We start from the raw sequence: 20,241 nt of genomic DNA, 5'->3' as shown, positions 1-20,241 counted from the left end.
CTTAATTTGAATACCAATTCACTGGCACTTCTAAAATATCGCTGCCCCAAGTGATCAGTTGCACTATTTTTTTGCATTCAGATCATCCCTCCTAATAATCTCATTATTTTCCAGCTATGTGTGCTTAGTGGTATATGAAGTACATTTCACAAGCTTTACTTTGCTACAAATGTCATTTAGGATTTTAACAGGTGGCACCATGAGCGCATATTTGATAGTTTCCGCAAAAAAGAATTCATTTCAAGTTGTAAAGCTTTCTAACTATTTCAGACCCCCTCCCGGAGCTTTTCATATGAGCCAACCAAGAGCCACTATATTAAATGAGGCAGCCTTTTATTATTAGTCGTCTTGAAAGACTGCAGCTGTTCCCACAATCTTTTGTTTACCCTTTATCTGAATTTTGTTGTTTCTTGCTTGCACAGTCCTTGTTTAGACATTTTCCTTCATAAATTCAGCATTGACATTGATATCTTCAGAAACCTTATTTTTTTTCTGGGTAAGAAAACCACAACATATTAAAAATACAAAAGTCTCAAAAGCACACTTGCTATTTCTGTTACCTATTTATTTCCTCTGAGACTGCACAGTATATGTAAACTCCCTGTGTAGGACGTATTTCAGAATTTCACATAAAGCATAACATAATAAATGTTGCTAGAATTCCTCTTTTCTTGACACTCATTGGAAACTGTCACAGAAACTTATATACCAGTTCCATAAAAATGAATACTGACAACAGCCACAGAGTGGCATGCACTACCACAATCTTTTTCCAGCATGTGGTAGAATCCGCTTGGTAGCTGGTCTGTGTGGGAGCAATCCCAAATGACTATGAATGCCCCCCTTACTCTGCTCAGGATGGGATATTTATGACAAGGAAATGTTGTGTTTTCCCCAGAAACTGAAGACAGCACAGTTTTAAATGGGCAACACAAATTGTGCGATGTATATATATTGCCTTTCGCTTTTATATCCAGCTGGGTGTAAACTTGCAATTATCAAATGAAGTTAGTGCTGTATATTAAAGACAGCTGTCTTATTGTAGAGCTTCCTTCAGGGGCTTCAGAGCAGCTGGGAACTATATTTGTGAAAGATTTCTGAAAGATAAGGGATTGGGTCAAATGGTGTTGCTTAGCTGATGGTAAGGTTCCGCCCGTGAATTGGGGAGGGAAGCCATTTTCATCCATTTCCCCTCCCACCTGTAGCTCTGCCCCTATATATCTGACCTGGAGGGTCTCCAGAACAGATTTAGGGGAGCATAGGAGGCTGGAGGTGGGAGGAGGAATTACTGACAACAGCCTCTGCTCCCCTGTTCTGTTGATGGAAGTCTTACTGTTGACTGACACTGTTGAATACATCCCTGTGCCTTCTTTGTAGATACAGAATACACCAAGTCAATCTGTTGGCTCTGCCAGCTGGAGAATCATAGTTATGGTCAAATATGAACCTCTTTATTCAAGTGCAGCCCTCATAGGCAGCCCTCATTGCTTTTGGTTCACAGCCAGAGACATTGGATATTGGGTTAAATACAAGACTAGGGCGAGTTTAAGATTGCTGCCAGTTTCCTGGCTCCTTTGTCTCCAATAGGCAGATATTCAACAGGATTAGCATGGAGATGCAGAGACGGGAGAAGTTCCATTTGTTGAATTATTGCTAGATATGAAAGAGCCCTGACAATTAACCCCCAAAATTGTAGCAAACTGCTTCAATTTCTGCACAATTACTGCACATCATAAACATGCTTTAATACACCTACAAAGAAAATTAAGAACTGCCTGTCTTGAAGAGATTCAGGTAAATGGTTGTAAGTCGATAAGGCTGTATTCATCCTGTTTTTTCCTTCTTTTATGCAGGGTGGATTGCTATGCTGGGAGCAATATGGCTTCTCGTGTTAGCCAACATTCAGGATTTTGAGATGATTCTGAGTAGAGTGGAATGGGCAACACTCCTTTTCTTTGCAGCACTGTTTGTTTTAATGGAGGTAAGAAGAAGAGTTACGCCCCCCCCAATCCCTGTAAGTTTTGATGCCTTGAAGTCGATGGTAGAATAATAGTGTGTTAGGAGATCTTTGCACGCTCACACAGGAGAGGAGATTGCAATAGGCCATTCCTTTGAAATTGAAGAGGCGTGTATGCTACAGCACTCTTGTTAATATGAGATTCTAGATTTCATTGTATATGCAACTTCAGTGCCTATTATTGTGACAAGCGGAATATGCATGGAAGGAAGTCTCGTGTACCCATCCATTGGGTCCCAGTCATTGTAGCCTTCACTGTTACCTTTTAGCCCAGGAGTGAAAAAGCAAGCTTTGACCACCCTCGCAATGTTACCCTTACTATTCCTTAGAAGGGAATGGCAACCATTTCTTTGCATTGCAGAAAGTAATCGGATGAAGTCAGTGACATGGTAAAGCAAGGCCAAGGCTTTGCTTTTGCTGCTTCTGATAAATCCATTGCTTTGAAATGAAAGAGACATGAATGCTACAGGTCTCTTTTGTTAACATGAGTTTCTAGATTCCATTGTATATGCTACTTAAATGCCCATTGTTATCACAAGAGGAACATGTGTGGGCAGAGGGTTTGTATATCGCAGATTACCATGCGCCGGTGCCTCATTCTTCACCAGAAGTTAGAAACCAGCCATTTAATTATACTATAGAGAGTAAACGGGTTCGGTCGGGGACAGTGGCAGAGCAAGCTGATTGGGAGCCTGGGGTGGCGTGCATGCCCTGCGCCCAGGGGTGGGGCCAGCTGCCTGGGGGGCAGAGAGGGACGCTCTGTGGGCCTCCAAGGAGTCTGCCTGCCTCCTCCCACTCAGCTGCCCTACAGCTGAGGGGGAGGTGGTGGACGGACCATTTTGGGCAGCGTGGAGCCTGCGGGCGCCCAAGCCACCGCGTCACTCCCAGCAGAGACACATGGCTCAGGTGCGCTGCAGGCCCCGCGATGAGTGCCGCCCACCATATTGTCACCCCCCCCTCAGTGGTGACACTGGGGCGGCCCCCCCACCACACCCCCTTCCTCCGCCCCTAGTCAGGGATCCACTAAGGTAGGGCTAAGGCTTTCTTTGCTTCCGGTAAATCAACTGTCTGGGATAGGTTTTCTCCCTCTGCCACCTGTGCGCCAGATTGCATCCCACTGACTTTGAATTCAGTGGAAGCCACTGAGAAATAAGGAAGTCTTCACCTGCATATTTATCTTTGTTCTCTTTCTTGGTGACATAGAATCTGGGTTTTTATAGAAAGAGAGAAATCATGTTGTGAATACCTTTCAGGAAGGGAGGAAGGTGTATGGAGGGACACATTGTACAAACACCAGAATCCTTGTCACTGAGTGCCAGCATGTGCTTTACTGCAACACATTTGCTTAACCACAGTGCACTGATTTCATGGAGAAAGTAGAGGAGGATAGTTAGGACAGAACTGAGACAGAGGCTATATCTTTTCCAAGTGACCTCAGCTGTTTGTTATCCAGGGTCTATGTGTCACGTTCACTTATGTTTCTGCTGTATGGATGCATGGACCAAGGGACCATTTTGTTTCCCCAAATGCTGAAACAGGGCCTGAATAGAACTGTGCTTAGTGCATACCTCGTGTCTGTCTGTGTGTGTGTGTAGTAGCTTTGATGTACACACAAAACATATGCAAGATTCCTTGTTGAAAAAGAAGGGCTAACTCCATATTTGTTGTGCATGTGGAACTGTCATCTCCACTGAAGTGACTAGAGAAGTCTGAATTGGCCACAGCTGCATATTTCATTCTGAAGACCACACATCCAGTTGCGGCATAAAGGAGTTTGCAGCATATCACAGTCTCCTCATAAAAGGATGGTGACCCTTAAAAGGAATCTATACCCTTTAGTGTCATCAACCTAAGTTATAAAGACTGCAGGACGATCATAATGTCTGTTCAGGCTTGAAAGAGCAATTTCTTCACAGTAGATTTACCAGTTTCAGTAAATATTATTTGCACAGTCATATAGCCAGCTTGAGAAACAGAGCTCAGAGACAACGCAGGACATTGGCTATAGATGTTTAGTAGAAATAGAAACTTTTCCTGTGCTTGCCAGTGTTCCATTCCTATGTTTCTAATGGGAAAAAAATTAAAAACTGCAAGGGGGAAGCATTTTTCAGGGGGAGCTGTTAACCACTCTGCTGATTCTCACCTTTAAGAGTCATTGAGTACCTAGACTGGCGTTAGGAGAGCAGCACAGGGCTGCGAATTTGGTATTTTCCTTGCAGTGTTCTGATCTATCCTTGAGAAGCAAGCTGGTTCAAGAAGATGGAATCAGTATGTGTGTCTATACAACTCCAGCAGATGGAGTGTATTAGGGCTGTGTGCTTCCCCCAGAAATCTTATTCAGGACCCAATCCAGTGTGTTGAAATGAAACTCAAAGTGACTTACAAAAATGAACTCGAAAACTAGTATAAAGACAAGTATAAAACAACCTAAAATTGACAAGTAAGAGAGAGACATATATAAACAAATTTAGCTGTATCCCCCCCATCCAAAGATAAAAGACTAGAGAGATGCTACTGCATCTTATTCTTGCAGGGGTGTGACAGCATGAGAAAGCCAATTCAGAGTGCTTTCATCCATTGTTGTTGAATCATTCTTGAATGTGGATATGACCTTCAACCCTAATTTTTATCTAGGAATTTTGAAGATGGAACCTTGAGAGTCTATATAACCAGCTAAGCCACACTAATACTGTACCTTTTAGCTGGGGTTTTGCTTTCTTTGGCAGACATTCTCTGTAGGTCTGACTGCTTATGGCACTCAGTTGTGGCTTGTGGTGGTGTTTTCAATGCCATTCCTCACTGAGTATTCAGCCCTTGACTTAACTGTGAAACAGAGAAAGAAAGTTCAACAGGTTTGAGCTACTGGGAATTAAGGTTATTTTGGTGGTTCTGTCAGAGGCATGTGTACTATATACTCCTTCTTTATGTCACTGCAAACATGATGTTTGCTTGTTATTTTATGTGTTTTTGGTTTACCCGCTAGAGCAGTTAATGCTTGAAACAAGCAGACAGTTGAATGTGTACTGTGTCTTGGAAACTTGAGGAGGATGCACTTTCTGATTCACATTTACTGTAGGTGGTGGCTTGGGTGTGCTACTCTTCCACCTGTATTTGCTGCAGTAAACATGTAGCCATGATTCTATAAACAGGAGATGCATATCACCATAGACTTGGTGGGCATGTGTCATAGAAACATCTGTGAACCCAGTCTGCCATATAAAATCTAAAGCATGATTCCGCTGTTATTTCCAACATAGGCAACAGCTGGAAAGAGCACCCATGTTAATTCCCATTGAATACCTGATGATGATGATGACCCACCCATCTGGCAGGGTTTCTTTAGCTACTCTGGGCGGCTTTCAGCATATCTAAAAACATAATAAAAACATCAAGTGTTAAAAACTTCCCAATACAGGGCTGCCTGGAAACACTGGTGCATGTAATTGCAGCAGATTTACCTCAGTGTATTCAAAATGGACACCCCCCTTAAAAACAAACAAACATTCAAAACACCATTGTTTGGGTGCCTGAGATATCAAATAATGGTAAAGAACATTCTGACTGAGGATGAAAGAAGAGTCAGTAATAGAATGTTTCAAGTTGATGGAGCTGTCTTGAGGGATGTGGAAAGTTCTTTTGTTTAGAAGAGAATGATATTTGAGATTTGTGAGGGTCTGCATTTCAAATACTAATTCCAAGAAAGTAACTGGTTATATACTTTTTTGCTACAGACCACTAGCTACCTTTACAGATGTGAAAGCTTTGAACCTAAGGCTTTTGCACAACTTCTGAGCTACACAACTGGGATTACTTGAAACAACTATGATGTCTGAAACCATTTGTACATAACGAAAAAACTGGAACAGAAAGGGCTATGTAGAGGTCCCAGAAATTTACTTTAGAATGCAGGTCATCTTTAGGAGTATCTCCTAAAAACTACAGACCACATGAAGACATTATAATGATCTCTATCCTGGAAATCCATGTTCTTATTAGTTTTAGCAAGGAGTGGGAACCCTCCCACCAAACTATATTAACAAGAAATGGGGAAAAGCCCCCTAAAAGCCAACTAATAAATAAAAAATAAGAAAGACCATAATCCTCCAGAGTCCTTGGGTAGGAATACAAATCTGCTCATGGTTCTTCCTGGTATATGAATGGATTTGGTCAGGTGGGACTGTCTGGGTTATTTTCAAAGGTGGAACTTTACGCGACTCCCCAGTGATTAGATTTCAAACAGTGTTCCTGGAAGAAGAGATGTGATTTTTAAACTTTGAAGTATTGCTTCAAATGGGAATAGAATGTCTGCATTATTGCCTTTTGATTAAATGTGGTTTCCAGAGCAACAAGTACAAATCAGTGTATTTTCTGCTAGGAGTACTAATCTTTTCAACGCTGCTAGTTATGCTACATTTTAGGTTGATATATAGCAATGTAGGTAACAATTTGTTTTTTGCCGTTCTAGAGTTTCTAACTTCCTGGGTTATGCCAAATCAACAACTTCATCACATAATCATAGCTGCAGCTTCCAAGTTCTTGCTGTGAATTTTGCCCACACTGAGGTGGACTTACCCAAAGAGATGAAAACAAAAGAAAGGCAGGAGCCCCCCCGTTATTCAGGGGCTCTTAAGTGCCCATTTAACTTGATTTAATATGACGAACCCCATCCTTTTGTTAGTGGAACTTCATATGCTGATGGCCCCAAGCCAGGGCTATTTGTCCTGAAGGCTCTATGGCCTTTCTGTTTACTAGATCTGGAAACTGAGCCAGAACTCTGAAAACTTCTCTGAAGTTGTTGACAAGATAACTAACTCTGAAACTGGGAGGAGAACCCCAGAACTTTCAGCCTTTCTGGGGAGCTCTCCCTGGTCCTGCAGAACCTGAGTCCATTACCCATAACATTTGCCTATTGCCAGCACCTGCCAACTGCTACTGGTTGAGTGCAATTGAAGGTCAGTGCCTATAAGGTGTGGTATAGTGCCTCATGGATTCCTCTTAAGCTGGCCAGAATAGGACCCTATTTTGGCTAAACTGAAAAGCTTATTGGTTGCTTTCTGGCTCAGTTAAGGGACAAGGTAAATGTGGACCATCGCAGTTATTTTGTGAGGGACAAAATAGGGAAAGTTATAGCTTTAATAATTACATTAATAATTGATAGTTAACTTAATAATTAAGTAACCAACTTTTAGTATAATTCTTACCACGAGAAGTTTGTTCAATGAAAGTTTAATTGAACCAACCTCTCTTGGTAAGAACTGTAATAAAAGTTAGTGGATCAAATATTGCCTTGCTTATTGGTAGAATATCTGGTTTGAAGGGAGGAGTGAGCCACCAAAACGGCAATACAACTCTGTACTAAGGGCTATTTTACATAAACATTTAAAGTGTTTATTTTATAAATGTTGATTTTTCCTCCCCACATCTAGGCTTTGGCTCACCTTCATTTAATAGAATACATTGGAGAACAGACAGCTTTATTAATAAAGGTACCATTTATAATATCTTACAGTGCAGAAATGGAGAAACCTCTGTTGCGTATATACAAAGTATTATATTATTAAACTACAGTGTACATTCTGATGTCAGGGATACAAAAAGGATGCCTTGGGCTCTTTTATGTGTTACATTGCGTGGACAGGTGGATTCCTGCCAACTGCAGGCGACCCCCGAGCGGAACAATGACTCAAGATAACGTGCTATGGGATTAAAATTGGCCACAACTTTATTAAGTTTCAGATATAGGGAGACCTTGGCTCAGGCATTGGGCATTTATCCTTCCCAGTCCCCAGCCGGGGATCTGGGAGATTTCAGGGTTATCCAGAATGTGTGGGGATTGGCCTAGCTCTGGAGAACATATGTTCAAGCGGAGAACCCGCCCCCCATTTCGTCGCAACGTGAGAGCAATGACAACCTCTCGGCGTATGGCCAATGCCTCCCCTCAAGACGCCTTTAACGGGGAACCCTGGGATCACCGCTGCAAGGGGGTGTGGGTCACCGCTTCACGCCCCCCCCCATTTAGGAAGATAGATTAAAGGATTTTGCCCAAGGCCTGAAACCGCCAAGTTGTGACATTTTGCTACGGGGAAGGCAAAACCTGCCAATGCAGGAAAATTCCTTTCCGGCCCTTCAACAGTGACCCTGACGTAGCAGCGCCTGCGTACCTGTGGAGAAGAGGTTAACCTGCAAAAGAAGACTTAACTGAGGGAGGGGAGGGTGGGAGAAGCTCTGGAGCTGACTGCCGCTTTGCAGGTAAGATTCACTTTCTGTTGTGTGGGCAGGACGGTCCCTCCCCTTACCTGGCCAATCCTCTGGCAACGCCTCCCCAGGCGGGATTGGACGATTGGCTGAGGTAGGCGGAGACCTCCAGGTATCCAGCCTGGGGAGGATGAAGCCAGCCCAAACTACCAGGAGTCGCACTGGGATCCAGGGGGCTGCGCATGACCACGCAAAAGGCATCCCCCATTTGATGTGGGGAGCGGTCATTTCTTCTATCCGACCCTGGATGCAACAAAATTATGAACACCTTCAGCAGTGAAATAATGGATTTCCCCCTTTTGGATATGTGGTGTAAAGCTAGCGCATTACAAAGAGATACAGACTGTTTCCTATCGCAGATGACATTAGCGGTATTTAGCACTAGGAGACTATTAGTGCAACTATGCAGAGAGCCAATGTCAGGAGTCTGTTGGGAATCCAATGCGTCCTGTTCCACAACTCAAAGGGCACCTGTCCTTTGAAAACCCAAACATGTCCCTTGCTTTGCTGTCAGATAACCTGCCCTCTTCAAGAGAGAGTGAGAGAGCAAAGAGAAGCATCAACCTTAACAGACTTTTTCTTCTCCGTCTTGTTGGTGCTGTAGATGGAACCCAGAAGGAAATGTCTGCACAACAGCAAGGTGGAAGACTTGGGGCTGCTCCCCCTTCCTTGAAACAGGAGCTCACATTGACTTTAGATACACTTAGGGAGAGCTGTTAACACCTTGATCAGAGGTGGGGAACTTGGGACCTACAGGCTTCATTAGGCCTGCTGTGTCTCCCTGTATGGCCCATGAGGCCATTATGGTCACACCTTACCCAACTGCCTTCAGGTGTGGGGCTGTTCAAGTTGCGGTGGCCCCTGCAACTCCCCTTGTTAAGGAGTTTTGAAGGCCTAACTATCAGTTGATTGTTGGGTCTTCAAAGTGCAGTGCAGGGCTCTGTGCAAGCACTGATGATGAGCTGATTGTTGGTGCTTGAAGAGAACCCTACACATCCATCATCACTTGCCTGTTGGGGCTTCGGAGACCAGCCTTGATAATCAACAGGAATTGTCTGGGTCCACCAGGAACTTCCTAGTGCAGCTGAAGGGACTGGAAGATGTCACTTGAATTCAAAGTCCTTCCTTGAGCCCTTTAAATCTAAGTCACTACCCCTGGCAAGAGAAGAAGAAGAAATCTCCATTTATAAGCTGAAATTTCCCCCTCTCTCCAGAGGAGGTAGTTTAGTCAGACAATTATTATACTGTTTTTAATTTTTTATGCACTTGGAGGTCACATCTGTTTTTAAAGCATAGGGTTGATTTATGTGGGAAATCTGCACAATTTTGGCTTTAGTTAAAAAAGAGAAACCAATGTGGCAATTTTGGCCACAAAATAATAGCTTTCAGGGCAAAGGGGGCTCTAAATTTCTTTCTTTCTTTCTTTCTTTCTTTCTTTCTTTCTTTCTTTCTTTCTTTCTTTCTTTCTTTCTTTCTTTCTATACCAGGTGGTCCCTGAAGACCAACGCTTGACAGTTGCAATCATTTTAGTGCTCTGGGTCTCTGCCCTGGCATCATCCCTCATTGATAATATTCCATTCACTGCTACAATGGTAAGTTGCATTTTCTTCTGTTAAGGGGCTGGAGGGGAGAGAAGTACAAAAACAGAAGTGTATACCTGGGCCAGTGAAGGTTTCCTTCCAGTCCTCACAAATATGAGTTTACAAAAGCCTCTTTGTTACCAAGGGGTCCCTTTTGATAATGCGTTGGGATGCCAGATTTAAAAGTTATGGTACAATAAAAAGAAAAGTGTTTGAGATTCAAGCTTAGTGTCTTTCTTTTCTTGACTACCTTGAAAAACTGTATCCCACACCATGCAATTTCACCTGCAGACTTCCAGTACTTTTAATTATACTCTTTTAACCTTGGGCTAAAGGTCAGAAATTCCAGTGTTAGTGCGACACAGTTATTCAACAACAAGAAGAAACAGATATTCCAAATCTGAAATGTAATGGAGAAAATGAATAAATAAGCTGTTGCATCCAATGGTGTCCCTCAGCTGGTAAGGCTCCCTTCAGAAGAACAGGGAAGGGAGCAATTTTCAACGAATCTTCCTTCCCCTTGCAACCTCCCCATGCCCTAAATCTGTTTCGGAACAGATTTCAGACAAAGTGGATGGAAACAAAAATTGCTGGAAATTGCTTCCTTCCCCATTCTGCTGGTGGAAACCTTATTGCCAGCTGAGCAATGTGGTTGGATACATCGCAAGTGGTTTTTTGAAAGACTGATTAAAAACATGGTGGAAATGGAGCAAAAACTCTTTCAGGGTCAATGTCCATTGCAATGCTAGTTTGATTAAAACAACAACATGGTGAATTAGAATTAGGAGAACCATCACTCCAATCATCACCAGTTTTTCAGAGCACATCAAAGCAGTGGTGCTGTTACGGAAGGATTTGGGGGCACAGAAGTCCAGGACCTCATTTTGCAGGGCGAGCAGTAGCACCCCCAGATGCAACCAGGGTGGCCTGCCACGTTTTGAAGTATATGAAGTAATACACACAGCCTTCTAACACAGAGGGTCCCATAAGACCATGAAGTCCCCAGGACCATGAAGTTCAGAGTCTAAAATTAACTACCTGAAGAACTGCATCAGTCAGGGAATGATAGATAAGCAAAGCATAAAGATTGTTGTAAATACAAAGGAAAAGCAGTATAAAGTCAGACGAGGAAATCGATGGCTACAAGAATTCAAGATTTATTTAAGACATGCCTATGCCACAAAGGGAGAATCTAGTGTTGAAGATAGTAAACATGGCAGGTGGGAGACAAAAGTCAAACGAATGAGATTATTCCTATATTGCCACTTAAAGGAATGGGGTTGCTATTCCAGATCCGGCTAACATATGATGCCTTCCAGTGTGTAGGGAATGAAGGGTGCTGCTGCATTTGAGGATCATGGCTACAGCGGAAATCATAAGCCAAATATTTTTGGATTATGCTCACTGCCTCTTTTAAACATTTTCATGGATATAGTTTAAGCAACTGTTGGATCTTTTATTGGTAACCCAGTTGTTTTTAGTATCCACTACCAGTAATGAATTAAGAGCTTTTGCAGTGGAAAGATCTATCTAGTGATTCCTTCAGCACCAGATCAGAACTAATATGGTTCTTATATGATTAATCAGATTATGGCCTAATATGAACATAGCCACATTCAACTCTTCTTGATAAAGCTGCCTTTTCTTTTTACAGGTTTACAGTTGGCATTTTAAACTAGGATAAACATGATAAATCCCACAATATGTGCTTTCAATTTAATGAAAGTTTTCTGATATTTTCCACTGTATTTTTTTTAACTGGAAAGGCTCTAAACCAGGTTCCAACATCTAAATTATTCATTTAAAATATAAATGGAATATGATTTTCTTAGCTTGATTAACTTAATAGTTGGTAATACATGACAACACTTTATTTTCAACATTGTCTGCATTTTAATAAACCATTATTAACTAGGCTGCATATATTGAAACACCTGTTTACATTTTATTACTAGGGTCCATAAATTCATTTATGTTAAATCACTGTTTAGGTCTTTCCTCCTAATACAATGTATTGAACCATTGTACCAATTTAGCCATGCCCAATGTGTTTTCTGCAAAAATTGGGTTTAGGTAAAAGGGCAATTGATACAATGGGGTGTTTGTTGTTCTCATTAATGTGGGTGGCCGTTGTTTTAAAAATGTATGCCTTGCCTTATGCCAAATAGGTGCAAGCACTAAAATGTTAGCTGACAACCCAAAAAGCAGTTACAGTTAAAAAATTTTGTTCGGCTCAGAACTTTAGGGCTGCAGGAATGGTGGTTGACTGCTAGGATTCACCCACCTATCAAAGCAGGCAACTGGTGGTTTACAAGTGTGGGTGGGCCTGCCCACCTGACAAAGCTGACCCACAGGGATGGTGGAGATAAGAATCTGGCCTGGCAACTGGATCCCATTCCCACTGCTAGTGTATGAGGATAGATTGATGGGCAAGTGATATAGCATGCTTGAAATCTTTGCCATGTGTGGCAGAGTACAAGGAGTCATAGAATCATCCCTTGGATCAGAAGACCAACACTTCTTTGTACTATGCAACCTCTTTTCCTATTCCTGTGTTTGCATGTGCATTTGTGCATTTCCAGTTTAGTACTAAATCATGTTCAGGTCATGGCTACTTTCCTGATGCCGATTACAGCTCTATTTCACTTAGTGACACAGACGAAATTGTGGCATAGAGGCAGTATCACTGTGGCTTTTGTATTGCTTTTAAATGTAGGAAACTGCGTTATAGGGCAGCTATAACTTCATAATGCAGAATTTGAACAATGCTGTTTCCATTCCTTGCAGAAGGAGAGGGATTAAGCAACTAGCATCGCATTGAGAAGTCAGACACATAATTGCAGTGTTGGATACGTAGTTAGAGCAGCCAGCCTTAAGGACCCTAAGCCTAGTGCCTCAGAGAAAATCAATTTTTCAGATAAACAGAGATTGATCAACTGATACAGAAAGTCTTCAAGAGCAAGCTATAAACAATAAGACACATGGAGAGAGAGAGAGAGAGAAAAAAACACATTTGAAAACAGAATGGCCATAGTAAATTAGTTTTCTTCCTCCTCTCCATTGTGTAGGCCCAGTCATTGTATATACCCTGTCATCAATGGGCAGGAGGCGTATAGCATTTCTAGGGCATTTCCTGTGACAGGAAGCATCCATGATCCCCACTGTTGCACTTCCAACAGCTTTAACCTCCAGTGCTGACCCTAATTTGGACTGTCTTCCTTATATACCTTAGCCATGATAGGATGTCCTGCTTGCTTTCTACTCAAATGTTAAACCTGCGTTTACACAAGGAGCCCTTCTTTTGAGTGCAGTCTCTTTTGTGCTAGTATTTGCTGAGGGACTACTGGTCTCAGGGGAGGAGGAAGGGGACTGCGGTGGGGGCAGGCCACCCCGCGAGTCACCAGTGAGGGGGGTGACAAAATGCCTGGCGGCACTCACCGTGGGGCCTGCAGCACGCCCGAGCCACGAGTCTCTCCTGGCAGTGACGCGGTGGCATGGGCGCCCGCAGGCTCCGCGCTGCCCCAAATGGTCCACCCACCGCCTCCCCCCAGCTGTAGGGCGGCTGAGTGGGAGGAGGCAGGCAGACTCCTCAGAGGCCCTGCGGAGCGTCCTGCCCCGACTCACCCTGCCCCACAGATGGCTGGCCCCACCCCTGGGCGCAGGGCACGCATGCCACCCCAGGCACCCAATCGGCTTGCTCCACCGCTTAAATGCTCAGTCCATGAAAAAATAGTAACCATAGGAAATAAAATTCCCCACTTTCCTGTCAGGATCAAGGATTCAAACATAGCCTTTCTTGAAGTTATGGTGCTTTGTTAGCATTTGGACCAGGGAGAACATTCATTCACATTTGGGATCCTCCCAGAATTTCCATAAAAGAAGCCTACCATGATTTTTCCCTGAATGTTTGACCCAATGCAAATAGAAACACCATCACTTATTATTTTTTTTAAAAAAAGGAACAAAAAGTTAGACACCAGGCTCATTCTGGTACAACCCGCCTCTACTCGATTGTGCTGTAACTGGCCATCAGGTGCGATCAATGTATAATAATTTTGTTTATTTAATGTATATAATTTAAATCCCTTGCCATCATCATGTGATCTCAGGGCAAATCATAACAATTTAAAATACAATACCAATAAGGACAAAACAAGTAAAATATAACTATATAGAGTGGAGTAGTAAGTCATTTGTAAAATACTACATTAGTATGGAATATTTTAATCAATATTTACCACTTATTGCCTACAGATTCCTGTACTTCTCAACCTCAGTCAGGATCCTGATGTGAACCTACCCGTGAAGCCCCTAATCTTTTCACTGGCTATGGGTGCCTGTCTTGGAGGTAAGCTTTGATGTCAGGCTGTGATCCAGTACAGAGGTGACTCTACTGTCTTATCCCACATCCTGATGGACTTGAGATAGCCTGGGAGAAGGAGGGGTGGAAAGATGATTGTGTGTTTGCATGTTTCCTGGTTTGTTTGTTTCCTTGTTTGTTTACATTCCCCCTCACATTCAGAACAATGGGAGACAAAGAGGTGGGAGAAACGTAGCCATGCTCAGAAACGTGTCTAAAGCTATTCCCACTGCAAAACTGAAATTTCCCCCTGGACACAGCCTGTGTCCTCCTCAGATTTGCTCCAGAGGGTCCAGTGAACTCTTAGAACAGATTTAGGGAACATGTGGCAGGAGGGAGTTGAGTTCCATTGCACAAGTGTAAATCCTTGCACTGAAAGGGCCCGTTAGTGGGATACCACCCTGTGTGGAAATGATGGACACAGAGTTCTTTGGAAAATGCCACCTCCAGTGTGAATGCTTCTTTCTTTGACAAAACAAAAGAGGAGCTGCATGAGCCAGATTGGGACTGTGGTATGGGACAGGTGTACTTCGGCTGACTGTGATTTCTGAGGTTGGGCGCAGCCGACCTTTATCTGCTGGGGTGAGGCCTGCTCTTCTCCAGTCTGCTCCAAAGTCCCACCCACTCACCTTGGCCTGGATTGGCCCATAATTCAAAAGTGAGCCAGCAGAAAAGCCTGCCAATCAGAACAGCCAGCACATAGATTCCCCAACTGCTGCCCGCCTGACCCTAGCATTGCTCCTGGGTGAACTGGAAACCACTGCACCAGGCCACAACAGCCAACCACCCCATTAAGCACCCATTTCCACCAGGCATTTCCCTATGAAGCTGTGACTTATCCCCAGAGGCCAACTGAATAAACCCTGAGCAAGGATGGGTGTAATTTTTTGAATTAAACTTAAAAATTAAACTATGAAAAGCTTTTGACCTGTTTGGTTTGTAGGATCTCATTGCTTGCTGGGCCACAGCTTTAGAATAAGTGGATTTTCACATCCTGCCTGATTTTGTTATTCGAGCAATCCCACAAAAGGAGCGTTGTGGGTTTGAGTTCATTTGCAATTTAGAAGAACAATATAGAAGAGCCATCTGGTTGCTTTTTAATTCATCTTCATGCTGATTATTCCCTTTCATATTCCATGAATATTGGCTATGAATAAGTTAGAACAGAAAAACTTGCAAGGACAAAACATGTAAGAAGCTTTTTCCCCTGCCGCTCTCCAAGTAAGAAGTAAAACAGTGAGCTGACTGCTGCTTTTAGAGGAAAGAATAATTACTATTACGTTGAGTGAGTTTAATGAAACATTCTGAAATGTTCTTGAATTGCTTTGTCCCTCCCTGACAATACAAAAGAGCAACATCTCACTCAATGTTTCATTCACCCTTCATTCATTTGAAATCAAATATGACCACCAATTTTCACTGAAATATTCTTTCTTCAGAGTTCAGTGTAGGGATGTTGGAGGAATCTGTTGAAAGTGGATTCATTTATTTTACATTTACATGCCACCTGATTGTAATAAAACCTCTAAACAGTATACAAAATAAACATTAAAACAATCAACTAAAACAGTTGAAAACGGGCATTTAAAAAAACATTCAAAATATAATTAAAATAAACAGTAAGCAAAAACACATGCCAGCATTCTACATGTCAGTTTAGGCTTGCCTAAACAAAAATGTTTTGAGCTAAGGTGCCTATAGGCAAGGCGTTCCAAAGTTCAACCGATGCAACAGTAAAATATTGATTTCTTACAACTGTGGAATAAGTTCTGCAGATCAGTGTGGTTGGGGTAAGGTGAGCTCACAAGTAAACTGGTCCCAATTAATAATAACCACCTTGAACGTGTCCTGAAAACAAACTGGCTGCCAGACCAGTGAAGATTCCCTTCCTCTCAGCTCTGCTCAGTCAGTCCCTGCTAACTGTTTTCCTCACAGCTTCCTTCTCCTGACACCTCAGTCAGTGCCTGTGCATTATCACATCAGGTGGTTGGGCACTTGTGTATATTATTATTATTATTGTTGTTGTTGTTGTTGTTGTTATTATTATTATTATTATTATTATTATTATTATTATTATTTCCTCCATGCCTAGTCCTACTCAAATTTATAGCTGCTATGGTTTAGGGTGAGTAGTTGCATTTTAAAAGCAGACTATTTCTAGTAGGGAAGGAAAGATTAAGCCACATCTTATCTGCTGGGCTGTGCCTGGTAAGGAGAAAGGCTTGTAAGGCCATCATCTCCTGCAACAGTGGGGAACTTCTGGTCCATGGGCTAAATTAATCTCACAAGGCTGTTTTCCCCAAGCCACACCCACCTGATGTCATATATAATACCCATCAGCAACCTTTTACTGCAGCCAATGAGGCTCACCCTCAGCATAGCTGTCAACTTACAGATTTGAAAATAAGGGACCAGCAGCCTCGGAAATAAGGGATCAGCAGCCAAAATAAGGGATTTTCAGAGCACAGGTATGTTTGACTTCTGAGCCCCTCCGAGCCAAAGGCAGAAAGCCCAGCCAGCAGCCAAACGAAGCCTCAAGCGGTGGTTCCCACAGCGCAGCAACCTGGCAAAGGGGATGCAGCAAGGAAAACCACTGTCACCTCTCTGCTGGGAAGCGCTGAGCAAAGGCGAGTCCCCAGGCAATGCAGCCGATTTGATCAGCACAAGGCATGCAAGCTCCACCCCCCAGCCATTCTTAGACTCCTTATTGGGTGTGCAACGCAGCCAAGCAACACAGTTGGAGCCTCCCTCCTCCCTGGCCGGCAGGGAGGGAGGGAGGGAGGGAGGGAGAGGAGCTGCTTCCTTTGAAACCCAGGACATTTAAGGAACATCATCAATAAGGGACAGCAGCGGGACACGGTGCTGGGATAAGGGACTTTCTCGCCAAATAAGGGACGATTGACAGCTATGACCCTCAGTGCCACTCAGCTGAAGGTGATCCCCTTTGAAGTTGTCACCTGATGTTATAATGGCATCAAGTGAGTGGCAAGTAGGTGACCACTCCCACCTGCCACATTTGGTCTGCAGCAGGGGGGAGTGAGAGCTATCTTGTGTCTGTTCTTCTAGTTGTTTATGGGGCGTTATAAAGCTTCGGAAGAACCATCATCCCATCTATTGCATCTCACCTTTTACAAAATAAACATTCTTGCAAAAATCCCGCTATGTTTTCCCCAAAGCCATCAAGTTTCCAGTGCATTTGAAAGGTTGCTGAAAAGTCTGTCCTGGATTTTCCATCCCTCAGGAAAGCGAGAATGAAATCTTTGTGCCAGAGTTGGCAATTGCTTTTACGAATTTTGCTATACTTCACAGCTACAGAGATATAATACATATTTTGCATATTTATTCACACAATAAAGAAAGAATTTTGTTGATGTCAGCATTACACTCTGTTCCCAGGCTCATATCAACCAGTTTGTCTTGGTTTTTTCAAATATATATATATTTGAAAAATCTGACTTTCTTTCTAGATTCTCTGTGCCTGCTTAAATCCTGCCAATAAAACATCCATCAAAGGATCTGTGTTTGCACTGACTGTCTTGCTCCCTGTTTCTGTAGTGGTACTTAAGCTAACATCATAATTCTCCTTTTGTAACCTATCTTGCTCTTCCTTTATTCTCAATTTTTGCCTAAAAATGAAACTTCATGCTCCAGTGCTTGGCTGGTGCCTATTCAGTAGAACTCTTCAAACCTCTCTTACATGTTTGCTGCTTCTATCTTTTAACACTCCCCTACCATCTGAATATAAGGATTCCTTGTTTGCATCTGTGCTTTCTCATCCATTTTTCAAGGTACTCCCATTTACCTAATGGTGCTCTGCCCATGTTTTAAAATTTAATTTGGTCCTTATTTAATGTCCATCCTTTCTACCTATCAGTTATTCTTTCAGTTCGAGGTATAACCTTGTTCTTGCCTCTCTACCTCAAGAAACCATTCATCATCTCAACAATAATTTGCTTCCAGTTTAGCCAACCTGATATCTGCTTTGAAGGCCATAATGCATCTGGGATGTAGTCTCCAAGCTTTGAATTTCTGTAATACTCAGCCAGCTGTGCTTTGAAGAAGCTTCAGTATTTTGCTCTGCCATATTGTTTTCTTTCTAGAACAGAATGTGGGGCTGCCCTTGAAGACTTCTTGGAAACTACTGGCCCATAAACTGGCAACAACCAGATTAGTGGCTGGGATTCTATCTAGAACTATCTAGATTCCTCTGTGTCAGCCCCTAGAGTTGTTGAATTTTTCTGATGTGTCTAGTAACTTCATTATGTAATTTTCAGTGTATGCTGAAGATGCATGTTTTTACTCTGGCCATTGACACCTGAGATATATATTTTAGAACCTATCTGGAGCATTTCCCCCCTCATTATTTTACTGCCAAACAACTTTAAAAGGAAGATAACTTGGCTTCCTTACCAAAAGGATCATGCAATCTTTAGGTTCGCAAAGATGCAGGCTGTACAATTTCTCTTTTGGATAGATTTTATTTGCTTGGTTTCTCTTGTAGCTGGGAGCCAATGGCTGCATAGCTCCTTGCTTGTTCCTGGAAGCACAGAGAGAAGGAAACCTGCTAAGCTCCATCCCCACTCTGGTTAACACTTTCATGTACACAAGTGTGGGTCAGTAACTGTATATATACAACACAGTCTACAGCCATTATTCAATCTACAGGGGAAGTTCTGTCCTCTCCATCTGCAACTCTCCTAATTGACTTCTGGGGCCCTGGGTTAGAGAATATGCACATCCAGGACTTTTTTTCAGCTGGAACTCACTGAAACTCAGTTCTGGTACCTCTAAGGTGGGTGCCATTGCCATTCTAAGAGAACAAGGGAAGTATTCATGGTGAGTTCCAGCACCTCTTTTTCTAGAAAAATAGCACTGTGCACATCAGGTCTGAATTCAAGCTTGACTACCCATGACTTTGGCCTGTTGCACGAAGTATTACCAGTTATTGATGCAATGATGAGAAAGTGTTGCTGCTGTTAGTATGTACATAGCCATTCCCGGCTATCTTCTGATACATTAAGGTGCTTTGCATTACGAAAAGAGGAAGACTGTAAGAGAGCAGAGATGGAATTTGTGTCCAGTCAAAGCCAAGTGATACTTGGCATCAATAAATCCGGATAGTGGTAAGATGCCAGAATGTGCTGTCATTTATATAACACAGATTTTAAAAATGAGAGCAGGAAAGATGATGGAAAAGCATCCATCCATAATGGACTGGAAACCGGAAACCAGATGAAGATAGAATATGTGATGGCCTGGGAATCTGATTCAGAGGCTGAACTGGAGGAATCCCAGCCTGCACAGGAGTCCCTGCCTCCAGGGCCAGCTGAGCTGGGGCAGGGCCTTGAATCTGAAGTGCCTGCACCTGTGCCAGATCCTCAGGAGCAGACACCAGATGAATCCACTCTGGCTCCGGAGGTGATTGAGGACCCATTGCCTACAGGTGCGCATCTCCCAGCCCTGTCAGGGGAAGGTGAGCCTCCCCCTGGGTCCAGTAACCCTCCAGCCTCTCCTGAGCTGCAGAGGCTCAGGGCAGAGAGGCGGAGGGAACTGGTTTCTCTCAGGAGGAGTGCTCGCCTTAAGGCCAGGAGAGGCGGGTCACCTGTGGGCCAGGACCGCCCCTGGACTCAGAGAAGATAAAGGCCAGTCAGCCCGGTCCCAGGTTGCGGAAGCAACGACGTTGGAAACCTGTTTCTGCCAGCACCCAGACCTGTCTTTCTGGAGTTCCCGAGCACGCCCGGCTTTTTGCTTTGAACCCAGCTTACCCCTTGGTGGACAGTCTCCAGACCCTCGGCCCAGGACCGGACTTTGACCACGCCTCACGGTAACCCCCCGGGACCAGCACAGAATAATAGTGAGACTGCAAATGAAACATGTCAAGTGTACAGTCACCGAGAAGCATTAGGAAAATATTTCCTGTTAGTAAATTCCCTGCCAAATTGCTAGAATTCATATGTAAATGTGAGCATGAAGATGGTCTTAAAGTTGTGTGGATGAATGTTTGTCTATTCCAATTTCCTTTCTCATTT

General features: G+C 43.2%; 1 protein-coding gene across 4 annotated transcripts in view; it reads left to right on the top strand.

The window, feature by feature from the left end:
- OCA2 (OCA2 melanosomal transmembrane protein) overlaps positions 1 to 20,241 on the top strand; it is a 161,710-nt gene that overhangs the window by 108,594 nt on the left and 32,875 nt on the right. For all 4 annotated transcript variants that reach the window (XM_083734250.1, XM_083734248.1, XM_083734251.1 and 1 more), the window contains exons 19-22: positions 1,854 to 1,981; positions 7,444 to 7,503; positions 9,760 to 9,864; positions 14,107 to 14,200. In XM_083734250.1, the coding sequence (XP_083590376.1) occupies positions 1,854 to 1,981; positions 7,444 to 7,503; positions 9,760 to 9,864; positions 14,107 to 14,200 (387 nt within the window). The remainder of the gene's footprint in view (positions 1 to 1,853; positions 1,982 to 7,443; positions 7,504 to 9,759; positions 9,865 to 14,106; positions 14,201 to 20,241) is intronic.

Source organism: Podarcis gaigeae (genome assembly GCF_964106915.1).
Source record: "Podarcis gaigeae genome assembly, chromosome: 4".
In the NCBI taxonomy this organism is placed as follows: domain Eukaryota; kingdom Metazoa; phylum Chordata; class Lepidosauria; order Squamata; family Lacertidae; genus Podarcis; species Podarcis gaigeae.
The sequence above is the reverse complement of the archived record's forward strand: the minus strand, read 5'-3'. Positions and strand labels throughout refer to the sequence as shown.